At 42.6% G+C, this 17,614-nt stretch overlaps 1 protein-coding gene across 1 annotated transcript in view; it reads right to left on the bottom strand.

The window, feature by feature from the left end:
* Positions 1-17,614, bottom strand: part of ZFAND3 (zinc finger AN1-type containing 3) — a 481,002-nt gene that overhangs the window by 136,192 nt on the left and 327,196 nt on the right. The window contains exon 4 of the mRNA XM_030195765.1: positions 2,113-2,178. Within this exon, the coding sequence (XP_030051625.1) occupies positions 2,113-2,178 (66 nt within the window). The remainder of the gene's footprint in view (positions 1-2,112; positions 2,179-17,614) is intronic.

The raw sequence follows: 17,614 nt of genomic DNA, 5'->3' as shown, positions 1-17,614 counted from the left end.
TAGATTGTCCAAGAAAACCTTAGCCTGAATGATGTCATTTTCAGTCTCTCATTTCATACTTGGCACGTACACTCAGAGTTTGGTGCATGAAGTTTGGGTGAACAAATCAGATTGAATCTAGCAGTTTAAAAAAATACAAAAAAAAAACCAAACAAACTGAGGAAATGAATTTAAGAAAGATGAATTGGTTGTCATGAAACAATGTACATTGTCCTACTACATTTCAGACATCAAAAAAATCCTGTAGAAAACCCTCTTTTTCAAGATTAATTTCTATTCCAAGGGCACATTTATAGCTCCTGAACATATTCTGACACATTGGAAAGGGAAGGAAGGCACAATCTAAAAACTTAAGGAGTCTTTAGGGATCTAAGTTGGTACAGACAAGAGACTAAGCTAAAACACTTTTTTCTTTATTTAAAGCACTTTTTCTTGGCTTGACAGATTTATAGTTTTGATCTTTCTTTAGCAGGTACAGTGAATGACAATAAGAAACAAAGGTTTATTCTTTCTGATGGGAGTCAAAAAAATTAAGAATCTGGCCTACTTATTTAGGCCAGATTCTTAATTTTGTATCTGACCGCTGATCCTGCAGATCTGAGAGAACTTCTACATAATAAAAACGTGTCTGTGTATCCAGAATGAAACTATTAGAACCCAGCATTTCACAGACAAGTGAGGACAGTAAACACTAAAGGTATATCTTAATATGCCTACACCAGTGGAGTAGCTACGTGGAGTAGCTACGTGGGCCTTCCCCCCCCCCCCCCAAGTTTCCTCTGAGCCCCTGGTTTTGCTGAAGTGTTGTCCAGTGCCACCACGTTGCCTGCCCTGCTCTGTCTTCCCCTCATATCTGGCACGCTCCTTTTAGTGAAACTGAGCATTTCTTATTGTCATTTCACTAAAAGCAGTGTGCAGGATGTGAAGGGAAGAGAAAGTAGGGCAGGCAATGTGGCGGCGATGGAGACTGGCACTGGACAACGCTTCAGCTGGCAGGGTTTGGGGACCCCTGCCAGTCAAGGTATTTGCTGTGGCAGTGTATGTGTGTGTGTGTGGGGGGGGGGGCAACGGTGGGGCGGCAGACCAAAATGTGCCCCCCCCCCACCGTGAGGTCTGGCTACGCCCCTGGTCTACACAAGGGCTGTACCACTCAACTAAGACACATGCCATTAGCTACAACATTATGTTATGTTGTCCACAATGGTGTACAGCTTAAAACACAAAACACTGTGCTGGTCCATAATATATCAACCTTCAAGTTCCACCTTCTGGGCGTGATTTATAACAGCTTTGTTCCCATTCTGAGAAAATATGTCTAGTAAATTCAGGCCTCTGTGTTCTCTCAATTGTTTTTCTTTAACCAGTAGTTCCCTCCTATTCCTTTTCGGCTTCTCTTGAGAAACAGTGCTCAAAGTCACATATTTAGCAAGTTTTCTCTCTGTTTTTATTATGTTTTCCAATCCTATAACAGCCCAGTCATTACAGTGATAACGGGCCACAGCTCCCTTCAGAAAACGAGCACAAGTAGACTCTTGAGGCAGCCAATAAATATGCAGGACTCCAACTCCTTCTGCTGTCTCGTGCTATTCCCAACCTTCCTGGCCTGAGAGGAGGATCTGATCTCAGAATCAAACTTAGGTCTCTCCTGCGTTAACGACCTCAAATGGTTGAGCTTTGCACATCCAGGAAAAAAGAAAAATCAGAGTGAAGGAAAACTAAGATACATGACCCTCAAAGTGACAAAAATATGAGTTGTGCAGTCCACAAGAATTTCCTATATGTTATCATATATCTATATTACTGTTTAGTAATACAGAAAGGTTTTTGTTAGTTTTGAATATACATGAGAGGAATCAAGCGCACTAATAAGCCAGAGTACGCCGGACATGATCTCAATCTCTTAAATTTACTGTGTGTGTTCTTAACACTTGCACTGGAGTTAATAGGATGTAATTACGTGTGCTGCCGCTGGATCAGCCTCTAATTGCTGTTTAAATTGGCTATGGTCCACCCACACTTGACTTCACAGCTCCTAGTGTTTGGAAATTTGAACACCTGCAGGATAACTGCTTGACAGCTCAATGACAATTAGAAACAGTTAAGCAGCTTTACCTGAGTCGCAGGATCTTTTGGTTGGCGTGGTTAGAGAGATGAGTGCTGTATCTGTGCATGGCCCACCTGTAAACAAAAAAAAACACGTTACTAATCCACTCTACTGCAAAAGGAGATTATGTAGGCTTATATCGGGCTATCCTAGTCAAACAGTACCAAGAGATTAGTTAACAAGGTCTTGTTCTTTGAGCCATACCCGACTACAGGGATATCCAAGTTTTTTTTCCACATTGTGGAATAATGCATCATAAGAATTTGTGAAAGATCCTTATGATGCAGTGAGAAAAATGGCTGATCACTACTTTAAGGTGGAAGATTTAGCAGCATGACTGAATTCAGATAAGTACTCCTTTTTGAATATAACTAGTTTGTTTGTTTTTTTTGGAGTTTTATAAGATTGCTGAATAATTGTGTTGGGAGCATTAATGTGCTGTGATGGTTCTCATATCTAATCCCATAGGTGCAATGAGATGTGAAAGAATCTGAGTACATTACACTTATTTGCACATTATTTCACTATTTGCAATAAAGTAAAAGATTAATACAATACACATTTAAAGCTTATGTTTAATTAGTGACATTAGTTTTGTGCATACCATGGAAGCAATGAACGTCACTCCTAAGTCAGGATAAGAAGATAATTCTCTCTCTCTCTCAAACTTACTGCTAGTGCTAGCTACAGTATTTTTGTTTATTTATTGGTTTACTACAGCTTGATATACCACATGGGCCATTGCTGGTTTCAATGCGGTGTACATAATACACAATTTAAGAGGCGAGAATGGAGGAGATAAAGAGGGAGGTATACATAAGGTTCAAGAGTTAGAGAAGGCAAGGGTAAAAGGCATATTTTGCGGGTACTCTTGAAAGTGATGTAGGATGATTCCAATCAGAGCTGGGATGGAAAGAAGTTCCATTATTTGGGTCCTGTGTAGCTGACTGCGAATGCAGGAGTGACATCAAGATAAAGAAATGAGAGGGAAGAGAGGATAAGGGAAAGGGAACTGGGGCTTGATATACTGCCTTTCTGAGGTTTTTTTAACTACATTCAAAGCGGTTTACATATATTCAGGTACTTATTTTGTACCAGGGGCAATGGAGGGTTAAGTGACTTGCCCAGAGTCACAAGGAGCTGCAGTGGGAATTGAACTCAGTTCCCCAGAATCAGAGTCCACTGCACTAACCACTAGGCTACTCCTCCACCAGCAACATTCCATGTAGAAGCCTGCCCTTGCAGATCAGCAATGCGGCCGCGCAGGCTTCTGTTTCTGTGAGTCTGACATCCTGCATGTAGAGAAAGAAGCGAATAGCCTAGCCTACCAGGAGGACAGGAGTTCAGGACAGATGGAGTGAGCTTCAGAACGTCTGAGGGGGGATTTTATTTATATAGATTACATTTGTACCCCGCGCTTTCCCACTCAAAGCAGGTTCAATGCGGCTTACATAGTAATAGGGATTACAAGTTATTGATAGTGAAACTTGATAGGGAAAATAAAAGTTAAGTAAAGCAGAATAATAGAAGATATAGGTGGGTAGAATATACCGCCTTTCTGAGGTTTTTGCAACTACATTCAAAGCGGTTTACATATATTCAGGTACTTATTTTGTACCAGGGGCAATGGAGGGTTAAGTGACTTGCCCAGAGTCACAAGGAGCTGCAGTGGGAATTGAACAATTTCCCAGAATCAGAGTCTGCTGCACTAACCACTAGGCTACTCCTCCACTAGCAACATTCCACGTAGAAGCCTGCCCTTGCAGATCAGCAATGCGGCCGCGCAGACTTCTGTTTCTGTGAGTCTGACATCCTGCATGTAGAGAAAGAAGCGACAGGTCTTGGCTGTCTGCTGGATATGGGCAGAGAAGGAGAGGGAGGAGTCGAAGATGACTCCAAGGTTGCGGGCAGATGAGACGGGGAGGATAGAAAGAGGAGGAAGAGGGTTTGGGTGGAAAGACAATGAGCATAGTCTTGGCCATGTTCAGTTTCAGGTGGCGGATTTACCCAGAGTCACAAGGAGCTGCACTAACCACTAGGCTACTCCTCCACAGAAAGCACAAGTAAGCCTGTATTGAGAGAATGAATGGTGTGCACAGAAGCGTAGGGGATAAGCACAGAAGAGAGAGAGAATCAGGGGCATGAGGAAGGTGACCCTTAAATACTAGTGTTAAGATTTTAACCTGAATATATGCAGACAATGGAAGTCAGCGTTCCTGTCAAAGGAGTGGGGTGATATGGTCAAATGGCTTTGAGTTATGAAGCAGGTGAATGGAAATGGGTTGAACAAGTTGTAGCCTTTTGAGGGAATACAACTGAAGACCAAGAAAGTTACTGTAGTCAAGATGTTGATGACGCATGCTAGAAAAGAACAAATGGCAGTGGAGGGGGAGGAGCATTCTGATGTATGAACACGAAGGAGAATGTGTGAAATATGTTGTTGATATGAGGTTTGAAGGAGAGAGCTGAGTTGAAGGTGACACCAAGAATTTTAATGTATTTCCTCAGATATGAATTTTAGTGTTGGTGTATCACATACATGTACGTTGTCTGTCAGATGTGTCACAACAGAAGAAAGGTTGAGAACCATTGCTCTTGGTGTACTTCATGATCCTCAAGAAATTAGTGACTTGATAACACAGAACTGAGGGACCAGAAGAAAAGCCTACAACCCAGACAGAATCTTCCTAGTTCCTGGAAGTATCTTGGATTTGTTGTAGTTGGACAATTTGTCCAGTGCTATGTTCAGTGTGGCTTTGACTCCTCACTAAGGGACCTTTTATTAAAGCTTAACTTGCGCTAAGTTCACTATATGCTCACATCCTATGGGTCATGTGGCATGCGTTAAGTGTTAGGAATAGGGCCCCTAGTAGCTGTACATAGGCACTCCCAGCCTGTCTGGATGTTTGGATATTCAAGGAGACAACCCGCTCAAACATTCCGCAGAATCTTAGCGGAGATTGGGTGGCGACACCGGTAATTGGGAAACAATGGCAGCGGGGCATACTTCTACAGTTTATGCCCTGATTGTGACTGAATAGATAGGGATGGGCTGGAGTGTAAATTTAAGGGGCTTCGACGTTATCTCCAGAACTTAGTACAAGAACAGTGCTGGGTAGACTGGATGGACCGTACAGGTCTTTATCTGCCGTCATTTACTATGTTACTATATATAAAAGTATGCCTTGTAGCGCTATAGAAATGCTAAATAGTAGTAGTAGTAGTAGTAGTAAAAGGAAGCTGGTGATTATGGACAGAATGAGGAGCAGGAGTGGGAACACGTGGATTGGGCAAATGAATAGCTACACACTTACTAGCATTAAGGTGAAGACAGTGATCACTAAGCCAAGTGGACACATTCTGCAGACAAACATTAAGTTCCGAAAGACCAGAAGAGTCAGAGGTGAGACAATATAAAATCTGAATATTGTCAGCATAGCAGAAAAGAAGGCAATGTTTAGACCGGATGAGGATGAGAGTGAGAAGAGGTGCCAGAAAAATATTAAAGAGGGCAAGATAAAGGATGGAGTCTTGGGAAACACTAGTGAGAGATGGCAGGGTAGGGGATCGTGAGCATCCGTGAAACAACTAAATGATCTGCGATACAGAAAGCTATATAATGGTACCTGAAATACCTATAAATTTGAGATGCTCAATAAAAAGTGAGTGGTTGACAAGGTCAAAGGCAGATGAGAGATCGAGAGATACTACTACTGAGGAGGGCTGATCAAGTGAGGTCCTAAGTATATAACAACAATTTCAGTGCTATGATATTTTCCTAAAACCTGCCTGATAGGGGTGCAAGACAAGAGTTTTATCCAGAAAACTGAGTAATTGTTGATTAACAATGTTCTCCAAGAGCTTGGCAAGAAAGGGAGGTTAGATATGGGGCAAAAGTTTGCAGGGTCCGTGGAGTCAAGGGTGGGTTTCTTTAAGAGAGGGGTGACCAAAGCATGCTTCCAGGTGCTTCGGACAGCACCTTTATCCAGAGAGGATTGAAGAGTAGGAAGGAATAATGGGAGAACATCAGGTGCTAGCTTCTTGAAGAGATGAGCAGGCCAGGGATCAGGAGGGGAGCCTGAAGGGTTCATGTCCTGAAGTAAAGTTTTCAGGGAAAGAAATGGCAATGGGATTTAACGTGTGCCAGGAAGACATGTACTGGAAGGAGTTCTCTGATGGAGGGGAGGCTGAGGGAGGAGAGGGAGAAGGGTGAGGGGAAGAAGGGGGAGTGACCAGCTAGTGAAGAACATAGTGTGGAGATCTAATTCTGCCAGGAGGTGGCCAGGGTAGCAAGAGGAATCGTATGCAGGTGGATCAGATGTCAAGGGAGCTAGGGTTCTAATAATATTGAAGAGGGTGCGAGGCTTCTTTGAGTGAATAAGTTTAGAAAAATAAGTTCTTTGTGGAGCAAAGGACTGAATGGTAGTGACGAAGGTGGGAAGAGTAGACAGAATGAGTCGATGGAGAGCGGTGTCTGCGCCAGATGCACTCATGAAGATCTGAGCTCTCATTTAAATAACTGGAATTCAGAGGAATATCAAGGGTGTGAAGGATGATGGGAACAGGCAAAGGTGTGAACAGGAGCAGCTGTATCAAGTGTTATACAGAAGGAATCATTAAGCTGATATAACCGTGGCGACAGGGGAGTCGGGGGAAGAACAAGTGTTGGATTAGGTAAAAAGAAGAGAGAAGAGATGTTAGCATCGGAAAGGGAGAGAAAAGGACATGGAGAGCTAGGGGAGAGAGAAGGCTGAATGAGAAGAGGGCACTGCCAGTCCAAGGGAGCCAGTCTATGCTGACAGTTGATGGATGAAAGTTTGAAGCAGAAAGTGAGAAAATAAGGTCTAAAAATATGCCCAGCAGAATGGGTAGTAGTATGAACATGCTGAGTTAGGCTCACAAATTGAGCAAGAGAAAAGAGATGCAGAGAAGTTGGAAGGAGGCAATTTAAAGTCCCCAAGAATTAGATGTGGAGAGAAAAGAGACTGATCTCAGTTAGGAAGGAAGAAAGCTCATCTAGAGAGAAAGAGGGAGGTGGGGCGATGGTAGACTAAGGCAATGCATAATGAAAGAACAGCTGTGTGAAACTGAACAATGCCCACACATGAGACAGAGAGAGGTGTAAAATAGCAGTGCAAAGACTACTGGAGAAAATAAAGGCAATGCACCCACCCCTCCGAGCCAGCAGGAAAACAGAGAAGCTGAAGCCAGCAGGACACGCCTCAACAAGGGAAGCCATGTCTCCCAGCTGCAGCCAAGTCTTGGAGAGACAAGATATTTGCATCTGGGCTATACAGATCAGTCTGTGAAGATGTTCCAGCTAGTCCACATACAGATTAGGTGGCTAGCAATGTAGTTTTTAAATTTTATTTTGTGTATTGACATTTGTCATGTCATTTGGGAGGAGTACTGGGATCCCTCCCACATTTGCCTATCACCCTGGAATTTCTCTGCTAACATCATCAACACTTTTAAAACTTGTGGGCTAGCATTCTGTTATATTCACTGACTAACAAATGAATCAAAAATTTAATTGCAAACAGAATGAAAGAAATAGAAAAACAAACAAGAAAAACCTAAAAGCTTTCCCCTGCACATCCTGTTACACTCGGCATTCATCTTCATCTGTTGTATAGGCTATGCTAGAGGGTACCCAAAAGAAAAGAAAACAAACATTTTTATTTCACATAATTTATATTTCGGGGAGAATCATTGGCAGACTCATTAAAATTTAGTAAAGATATAAAAAACTCCCTTTAATTTTTCACTCTGTCTAGTTCTATGATATCTATTGCGTCTAGACTATTTCCTGATATATTTTCAACTTCTGTTCTTGTCATTTTTATATTTTAATTTTTCTGGTTTATTTCTTGGTTGTGTTTGTAACTCTTTTCTATTGTTATGATCTGCCTGAAGCTTACAAGGGAAAGGCAGAATATAAAAGCAACTACAGTACTGGAAAAAGAAAATCATTGTCATATGACATAGGCTGATATATCACGATGGTTCCATATGACAAATCATTCTATATATACAGTATAGTACATTTCCTTTGAGTCAAACAGAGAAATAGAAACGCTATCATCATCAAGATTAATCAGCTATAGAATTCAAGCAAATATTGTGCCTGGAGGGCGGAGAATTGCAAATAGGAGCTTGTGGGCTCTAAGGATCATGAGGTGTGCCAAAATCACCAGCAGATGAGGTAATCTCCTGATGCTTTTGGGGGAGCACTAATCCCAATTCTATCTGAAGGTGCAATTAACTTTTTCTAGCTATTATAATCTGTGTTAAGTCATTTTAATATTAATGAACTGCTTTATAGGTTTGCATATTTTCCTTGCGTAAGAAGCCTCTCTTTTCACTCATAACACGTTGATGTGTTCTGATGTGTGTTAAATGCTGAAGTCTACATTTGATGCACTTTAGTGTAGCTTAGTAAATAGATCCCTTTCAGATTTCCAGTTCCCACTCTACTGCTCACTGTGTGACCTTGAGCAAATCAGGAAACACCTGGTGCTCACAGTTTGAAGAGAGACCTTGCAATCATGTGATTTATCTTTGAGCTGTAATACTAATGTGTCTGCATTTACTTAAATTTTACAATGTACAACAGGACAAAGAAAGCACACCAGCCCCCTACACTCAGGCTATGCTCATGTTCAGTAATCCAAGATAATCCTACCAGAACTGCACAAGCAAACTACAGCAATTGTCTTGTTTGACAAATTTTAAATCTGATTTTATAACGTAAGCCAATTGATCCAATTTCTTTTTGAAATTGTATCAACAACATATCAAAACCAAACTGAATAGTCCTCCCTGCTGTGCTAATATACAGTCGTAAGACCATCAGAAGTGCTGCTGTAATGTAGCTATTTTCCTGTTAGAGATTGAAGCACCTCTGGCACTGATCTCCACAGAATCTGAACTCTTTTGCCACTCAGGATACAGCTGGGACAATTCCCCATTCTCTTAAGATAGAAATAAATAGAAAGGGAAGGGGGAAAGGGAAATGGGACTTGATATACCGCCTTTCTGAGGTTTTTGTAACTACATTCAAAGCGGTTTACATATATTCAGGTACTTATTTTGCACCAGGAGCGGTGGAGGGTTAAGTGACTTGCCCAGAGTCACAAGGAGCTGCAGTGAGAATCGAACCCAGTTACATAAGTACATAAGTAGTGCCATACTGGGAAAGACCAAAGGTCCATCTAGCCCAGCATCCTGTGGCCAATCCAGGTCAAGGGCACCTGGCACGCTCCCCAAACGTAAAAACATTCCAGACAAGTTATACCTAAAAATGCGGAATTTTTCCAAGTCCATTTAATAGCGGTCTATGGACTTGTCCTTTAGGAATCTATCTAACCCCTTTTTAAACTCCGTCAAGCTAACCGCCCGTACCACGTTCTCCGGCAACGAATTCCAGAGTCTAATTACACGTTGGGTGAAGAAAATTTTCTCCGATTCGTTTTAAATTTACCACACTGTAGCTTCAACTCATGCCCTCTAGTCCTAGTATTTTTGGATAGCGTGAACAGTCGCTTCACATCCACTCGATCCATTCCACTCATTATTTTATACACTTCTATCATATCTCCCCTCAGTCTGCTGCACTAACCACTAGGCTACTCCTCCACTAGCAACCTTCCATGTAGAAGCCTGCCCTTGCAGATCAGCAATGCGGCCGCGCAGGCTTCTGTTTCTGTGAGTCTGACGTACGTGCAGGATGTCAGGCTCACAGAAACAGAAGCCTGCGCGGCCGCATTGCTGATCTGCAAGGGCAGGCTTCTACATGGAATGTTGCTAGTGGAATAGCAACATTAACATTCCATTTAGAATCTCAAATAGTAGCAACAGAATCTCAATAGTGGCAACATTCCATCTAGAATCTCCAATAGGGAAAGGGAACTGGGACTTGATATACTGCCTTTCTGAGGTTTTTGCAACTACATTCAAAGCAGTTTACATATATTCAGGTAATTATTTTGTACCAGGGGCAATGGAGGGTTAAGTGACTTGCTCAGAGTCACAAGGAGCTGCAGTGGGAATCGAACTCAGTTCCCCAGGATCAAAGTCCACTGCACTAACCACTAGGCTACTCCTCCACAGGAGAAGGATGGATGTAAAGTGATAAAGTTCAAGATTCTTTAAAAGTGACCTGATGATTAATAACTAAAAAATCTATTGTAAGTTTTGCGGACAATTCTAAAACTGGGTGCTTCCATACGTTTTGGGGAGCATCTACTCTTAAAAGCATCTGAGCATCCAGATTCTATTACAGAATCCTATATAATAAAAAGCACCTCCAACATTCTGAAGCTGACTCTATGGCACTATGGCAGTGTAGGGTTCGTAAGTCTGTAGTTCAGCGTTTCATTGGCTCTCACTGTCCCCGCCCTCACTTCGAGGAAATGGAACGATGCATAGTTGCCAAGCAAACAAACGCGACGTCACAGGAACGAAGAACCAATCAGACAGAACGGAACTTGGAGGAGGGAAGTGGAGTGGATTGAATCTCTAACAAACAATCATATACAGGGAGGTACGAACATCAGTGGAGGCAAGTGCACAGAACGGAAGGAAAGACAAATATTTAATCACTTTGTCACTCACACACATCACACACACACACACACACACACACACACACACACACACTCAATCACTCTGTGTATCTCTCTCTTACATTGTCTGTAAAACACACTGTCACTCTCAGTCTCTCACATGGGCAACTGTATGTTGCATTCTCAGGAGTAAGGAGCTCTTCTGATGTGATTGTTAAACTGATTGAAGGGCCTGAACAAGGAAAACTTTTACCACATTGTAACACAGTTTACACAAAAACTATTGTATATAAAGAAATCTTACACATGTAAACAACAATTATATTCAGAATACAACCGTGGAAACATTAATGGCAGGAACTCATTACATTGCTAGCGCCCGTTTCATTGCGTTAAGAAACGGGCCTTTTTTTACTAGTCTATGTATATAAAGCAGATGCGTGTGTATGTCTGTGTCTGAACTCCTCCAACCCCCAAAGAGCTAGGGTCACCAAACCCGTCATGCAGACTCTACCCGCTGTTGCCGAGGTTACTGTGTAGTTTGAAGCAATTCGGTTCATGGGGGGCACTCAGGGGAGGGGGAGCAATACCTCCATCCTTTAAATGAATAGGCTGCAGGTCAGAAAGTTCTTTATTGCTGTTGGTAAGAGAGGTTCAGAGACTGCTGGGAACAGGGTAGGGAGAAAGTATTGGGGTCAGACTGGGAAGTGTGTGTTTGTTCATGAATTCACTACCCTGCCATGGGAACGCTCCCCGAAAAGGGCGGGAAACTGAATTTCAATATGCCCTTGACAAGAAGACTCTGTTTTAACAGGAAAACGGTGAAAGCCAAACAGCAGGCACTTGCTAGATTGAAAGAAACAACTAATCAAGGAAATCAACCTAAACAAATTGATTGGAAAATAAATGCTAGTCTCCACATTTTCTGATTTAAGGGAGTATTAAACTCAATGTCACCCTTTCTCACACTCCCCCCCCTCACTTACACTCAACCATTCTAATACAGCACTCAGCAAAACACCCCACTCACACACTACTCAGCAAAACAACCCCAATCACACACCTCCACTCACACTCACCCCTCAGTACCACACCCCCCCCCCGACACTCATCCGTTCTCATATACCACAAAGTATTATTATTATTATTATTATTTATTGCTTGCCGCACACTTATCCCTCAGCATACTTATACAGTGTTATTACACACAGATAAACCTTGCTTTTCTCAGTTACAAAGTACTAACTTATAGGTGAGCAACACCAGTGGGGACAGCTAGTACTAGCATAAACCCACAATGGCACACCTAAGCCTCTATTATGGGACTGTATTTTCAGAATAGTCAAGTACAATTCTGCAGTCAAAGGATCTGGACGTCAGACTCATAGAAACAGAAGCCTGCCCTTGCAGATCAGCAATGCGGCCGCGCAGGAGAAGAGGATTTTGGCTGGCGGGGCTTGGGGACCCCTGCCAGCAAAGGTACCTGGCGGCGGGGGAGGGTTGGCGGTGGGGGGTCAAAGGGGTTTGGCGGCGGGGGGGGGGGGGGGGGGGCCAGGGCCAAATCTTTAAGTTGGGATATGCCAACACCAGCACTTGCTTAGAGTCAAAGCGAATTAACTAGGCAGGCCTCTGATGTACAGTCAAATATAAAGTATTAAAATCACATTTTCTTCAACCCATATTCCTAAAAATACACTAATGCAGTTTTAAGAATGTATGAAATTAAACAACCCCAGACTCTGCATACAATGCAACACTAGAGAAAGATAAAACAGAGACATGTAGCCCCCTGTATTGTGCAAAATAAGAAACGGCTGTAAAATGTCAAAAACTGACATATAGCAATTACATTATAAATGATCAAATAAAAATGAAAAACAATGGAAAATTAGGCGACACCCTTTTATTGGACTAATGTAATACATTTTTCAATTAGCTTTCAGCGGTCAAAACCTCCTTCCCCAGGTCCGGACCCAGAAAGGTGGTTTTGGTCTCTGAAAGCTAGTTAAAAAAAAAAAAAAAAGTATTACGTTAGTCCAATAAAAAGGGATCACCTTATTTTCCATTTTTTTTAAAGAGTAAAATAACATGTCTACTACACCACTTTACCCAAAATTTAAAATAAAGTTCTTTTTTCTACACTTCTTGTCTAGTTGTTCAATGTTTCTCTGCTTTTTACTTTCCTCTATCTTCTCTTAACTCATGTCAAGTTTTCATGTCCATTTGTCATTTTTCTCTCTCTTCCTGTCTTGTTCATCTCCTCCACTACATCCATCTCTAACAATTTTTTTCCTTGAGCATTCTTCATTTGTACCCCTCTCTTTATTCATTCTTACTATACAGTCTTCAATTTCCCTCTTTTTACTGTCTACCTACAGCATTCTCTCTTCTCTCACCCTTGACCTCCCATTCCTCTTATTCCCCAGTCTTTCACTATCCTCTCCCCCATTCCATCCAGCATGTCCTTCTGTCTCTTTTCCCACTTCCATTCAGTGTGTCCACTCTCTTCACCCCAACTTCCATCTGATGTGTTGCTCCTCTCTCTCCCCATTCTTCCATCCAGCGTCTTCTCTCTACTCCTTTTCCATCCAGTGTAACCCCTTTTTCTTTCCTTATCCTTCTATTTAGTGTGCCCACCTTTCTCCCCCATCCAGAGTCTCTCTTCTAACCCTTTTCTATCCAGTGTCCCCTTTTTCTCTCCTTATCCTTCTATTTAACATGTCCCCCCTCTCTCCCCCTTCCTTCCAATTCCATACAGCGTCTCCCCTCTCTCTCTACCCTTCCATTCAGTGTGTCCACTCTCTTCACCCCAACTTCCATCTGATGTGTTGCTCCTCTCTCTCCCCATTCTTCCATCCAGCGTCTTCTCTCTCTCTCTACCCTTCCATCCAGTGTGTCCCTGCTTCAATCTGTTCCCTCCTGATGCTTCTTCTTCTGACATGCAGCAGCAGTGGCAAAACAAGAAGAAACACGGGCAGGACCACAGTGCTCACACGCATGCTATGGCCTCTGCTGGTCCTCTGCCTCCTCTGAAGTCAATTCAGAAGACCGGCACAGCTGACAGAAAGTGCCTGAGCACTGCGGTCCTGCAGGTGTTTCTTCTCGTTTTGCCACTGCTGTTGCAGCTCAGAAGCAGCAGCAGTAGCTGTGGTGGAAGTGGGAGAGAGGCGGGACCAGTGGTTGGGAAACGAGAGCAGGAGCAGCTTGCAAGCTGGGAAGGGCGGAAGCAGACCCAGCGTAATTGTGCCCCTGCCCAACTGCGTCCTGTGCGGCTGTACTTCTCGCACAGCACTGGCAGCATCTCCAGACCAGCCCTAAATATATTTTTTAAAGTACTGAGTTTCAATTTCACCAATGAAATGCCCAAACTGCAGTCCAATGCTGCAGTAAACACCTCAGGGTCATGTTTGAATACAGAGGACATTTCTTTCCTTGTAAATCAGATGATAATAATATATTTAAACCCCAGCAAGATATGGTCAAACTCTAGATCTGTATCACCTGACAGCATGGACTGTTAGCGTGTATTATCTGGATAGAACTTAAAGAACCTTCCAACTGGCTGACCTAGGAAATGCCGCAGCTCTGATTTGGTTGATTGTCTCTCTCTCTCAAAGAGATCCACCTAGAAGCACAAATCCCTATTAGCGGAAACAAATTAATCCAAACATCTCAAATAGACATCCTAAAACTCATCAGTCATTGATAAATGCCAGGAAATCTTTAAAAAGAAAGCTGTCAGGATTTCAGATGGATTTTCTTCAGGTGGTATCCGTTTTGGCCACATTTTTGGAAGGATTAGGACCTCAGATTTGTTGCAAGAGGTCAGTGAACGTGTTCTAATTAAATTTCTATTTTGCTTTCCACCCTGTATTCTAGCAGGCTGCTCTTATTTTGAGTGGGATATTTCTTGCACAGATTGCACCACAAACAAATGCATATCTTTAGAAAGGTTAAATTTACAGCCCTTTCCAACAATATAATGCTTGCATTTGGTTTTATTTTGTTTCTGTGTTTTTTTTCCCCTTTGTTATTTGAGGTGTTTTCAGTTTTGTGTCCCTAGGAAAACGAAAGGGGATGGGACTTGATATACCACCTTTTCTGTGGTTACAATCAAAGCGGTTTACATATTATATACAGGTACTTATTTTTTGTACCTGGGGCAATGGAGGTTTAAGTGACCTCCCAGAGTCACAAGGAGCTGCAGTGGGAATTGAACCCAGTTCCCTAGGTTTATGGTTTATTAAACTTGATATACTGCCTTTCATGCACACATCGAGGAGGTTTACAATAAAAAATTCCAATAAACATTCTCAGGCCACTGCACTAAGCACTAGACTACTCCACTAGGTGGTCAGGTGACTGGGCATTAACTCCACAATATTGTATACGTTTTCATTCGTGGTCAAAAGATCACGGAGGGAGCATCCTCAGAACTCACATTTTCTAGACCACAGACGTCTTGCTGTCAGTCTTGAGAAGTGATTATTGGAGAAAGTACAGTTTGATACTCTCTGATGTGCAGTAGGTCCCACCAAGATTAACATCAGCGACAGATACATTCTACAGCATATTAACTAGCAGCGTTTTGTTGAGATCACACAGAGAACTCCAGGAGACTCCTGAGGCAGGCCAACTGGGCCAAAACACAGCCATGTCATCTTGATTTTTGGACAATAAAAACTTTTAGACCCTTGGGAGCATCATCTGTATTTTGTGTCACCTTCGCTGTTTTTTCTCTTTTTTGCTGGTCAGGACCAGACCACTTGTTGATAAACCAAAAGGGCATCATACTACTACTGCTTAACATTTCTAAAGCGCTACTAGAGTTACGCAGCGCTGTACAATTTAACATAGAGGGATGGTCCCTGTTCAAAGAGCTTACAATCTAAGAGACAAATGAACGGTTAGACCGATAGGGCGGTCAAAATGGGGCAGTCTGGATTTACTGAACGGTAAGAGTTAGGTGCCGAATGCAGCATTGAAGAGGTGGGTTTTAAGCAAAGACTTGAAGATGGGCAGGGAGGGGGCTTGGCATAAGGGCTCAGGAAGGTTGTTCCAAGCATAGGGTGAGGCGGTCATTATGTTTATTGTAGTGCTGCATTTCAATTAAAATTTTAAATCACGTAATTAATGGCAGGACATAGCCAGCAGTCCATTGGGGGGGGGGGGGAGCACACATTTCCTCTCCCTCCCCACCCTCCTACATTAGACATCATACCTTTGCTGGTGGGGGTGCCAAAGCCCCACCAGTCGAAGAAATCCACTGCCAATGCGGCCCCCTTCCTCCTTGTGCTGCCTCAGGAGCGAGGAAGGCAGTAGGGTGCCTCCAGCCACCGATGCTGGCACTTCCTCAAGCGTGCTCAGGAATTGCAAGAATTGGTGGCTGGAGGCACCCCACTGACTTCCTTGCTCCCGAGGCAGTACAAGGAGGAAAGGGGAGACTCAGGCAGCGGACTACTTCGGATGGCGGGGCTTCAGCCTCACCTCCTACACCATGGTTCTCTCTCAATGCCATCCCCTGCTCGCATGGTCCAGCCGGCATCTCTCCTCTCCTCCCTGTTTACCTTTTTTTTTTTTTTTCAGTAAATCTCCGCCCTGCAGCAGTATTGAAACGCTGCCTCAGCCTGCACTGTCTGGGTCTTTTCTTCTAACCTGTCCTACCTCTTTCTGAAAACAGGAAACTGCATCAGAAAGGGGTGGGATGGGTCTTGAGGGAAAGGCCCAGTGCAGGCCAAGGCAGCATTTCAATACCGCTGCAGGGTGAAAATTTACTGGGGGGAGCGGGGGAAGGTAAATGGGATGGGGAGACAGAGCAGCTTGTGGTCCGGGAGGGGAGGGGAGGGAGAGATGCCGGACTGTGTGTGCATGTGTGCGGGCAGGCAGTCAAACATTAATCGCGAATAATGATCAATGCATTAATTTTGGTGTTAATTGCGATTAACATGCAGCCCTAGTTTATTGCTTTCATGCTTTGGAGACGGATTGCATCTGTATGTCTCAAAATAAAAGACAGTTTCAGCTTAGATCATAAACTGACTGTACTACTTCCAATGCAATACAGTATATTGTATTGTGTGTCCGTGTGATCTTTATTATACTGGTCACAATAAAAAGCCAGTTAATTTAAGAATAGTGAAGCATTTGAGAAGTATTAGTGCAAGAGAACAAGGAGCACCTTTAACTGAGCACTGGCAACAATACAAATATTCTGAACAAGATCTGAAGTTTGTGGTTTTGATTCATGTTGAAATAACTGCAGGGGGTGATGTGACGCAGATATTGTTGCAAACGGAACAAAGACTCATTTATTTATGGAACGCTTATGCCGAATTGCCTTAACACTGAAGTAGAATGTACTGCAATGTAGATAAGGTACTTGTAAGGTTTTTGAACCTTTGTGGAGTGCACTGTTAAAAAAAATAAATTTTAAAATAATGTTATGACGCTGTTGATGGTCCTTCATTAGTTGGCATCTTTGGACCGTTACTGGTGTATCCCCAATGGAGACCAGGTTTGGATTCCCACCTGGCTGAGTGTTGCCATTATAGTTAAGTACAGAGCAAGATAGTACTAATATATAAGTGCTTGTGTACTAATATTTGATGATTGATGAATCTTTGAGGTGAATATGAGTAATTAGAAATGTTATTCAGTTTATTTGAAGAAAAAGTGGATCCCCTGATGAAGCTAACATGAAACCCAGATCTGTGTAGGATCATAATTTTGATATCATCAGCACGTACACTGTAAGTATTTGACATCATGAGAATTATGGCTGATCTGTTAAAAGCATCATTTTATGGTTGAAGTTTTTCCAGCATGGACTAATTCAGATAAGTACTTTTTTTGGTTCTACATTGTTCTTGAAGTTTTGTATGTTTGCTGACCAGCTGAATTGGGAACTTTAATTTGCTGTGATGGCTCCCGAATCTAATCTTCT

The sequence above is a fragment of the Microcaecilia unicolor genome, chromosome 3 (assembly GCF_901765095.1).
Source record: "Microcaecilia unicolor chromosome 3, aMicUni1.1, whole genome shotgun sequence".
Taxonomy (NCBI): domain Eukaryota; kingdom Metazoa; phylum Chordata; class Amphibia; order Gymnophiona; family Siphonopidae; genus Microcaecilia; species Microcaecilia unicolor.
The sequence above is the reverse complement of the archived record's forward strand: the minus strand, read 5'-3'. Positions and strand labels throughout refer to the sequence as shown.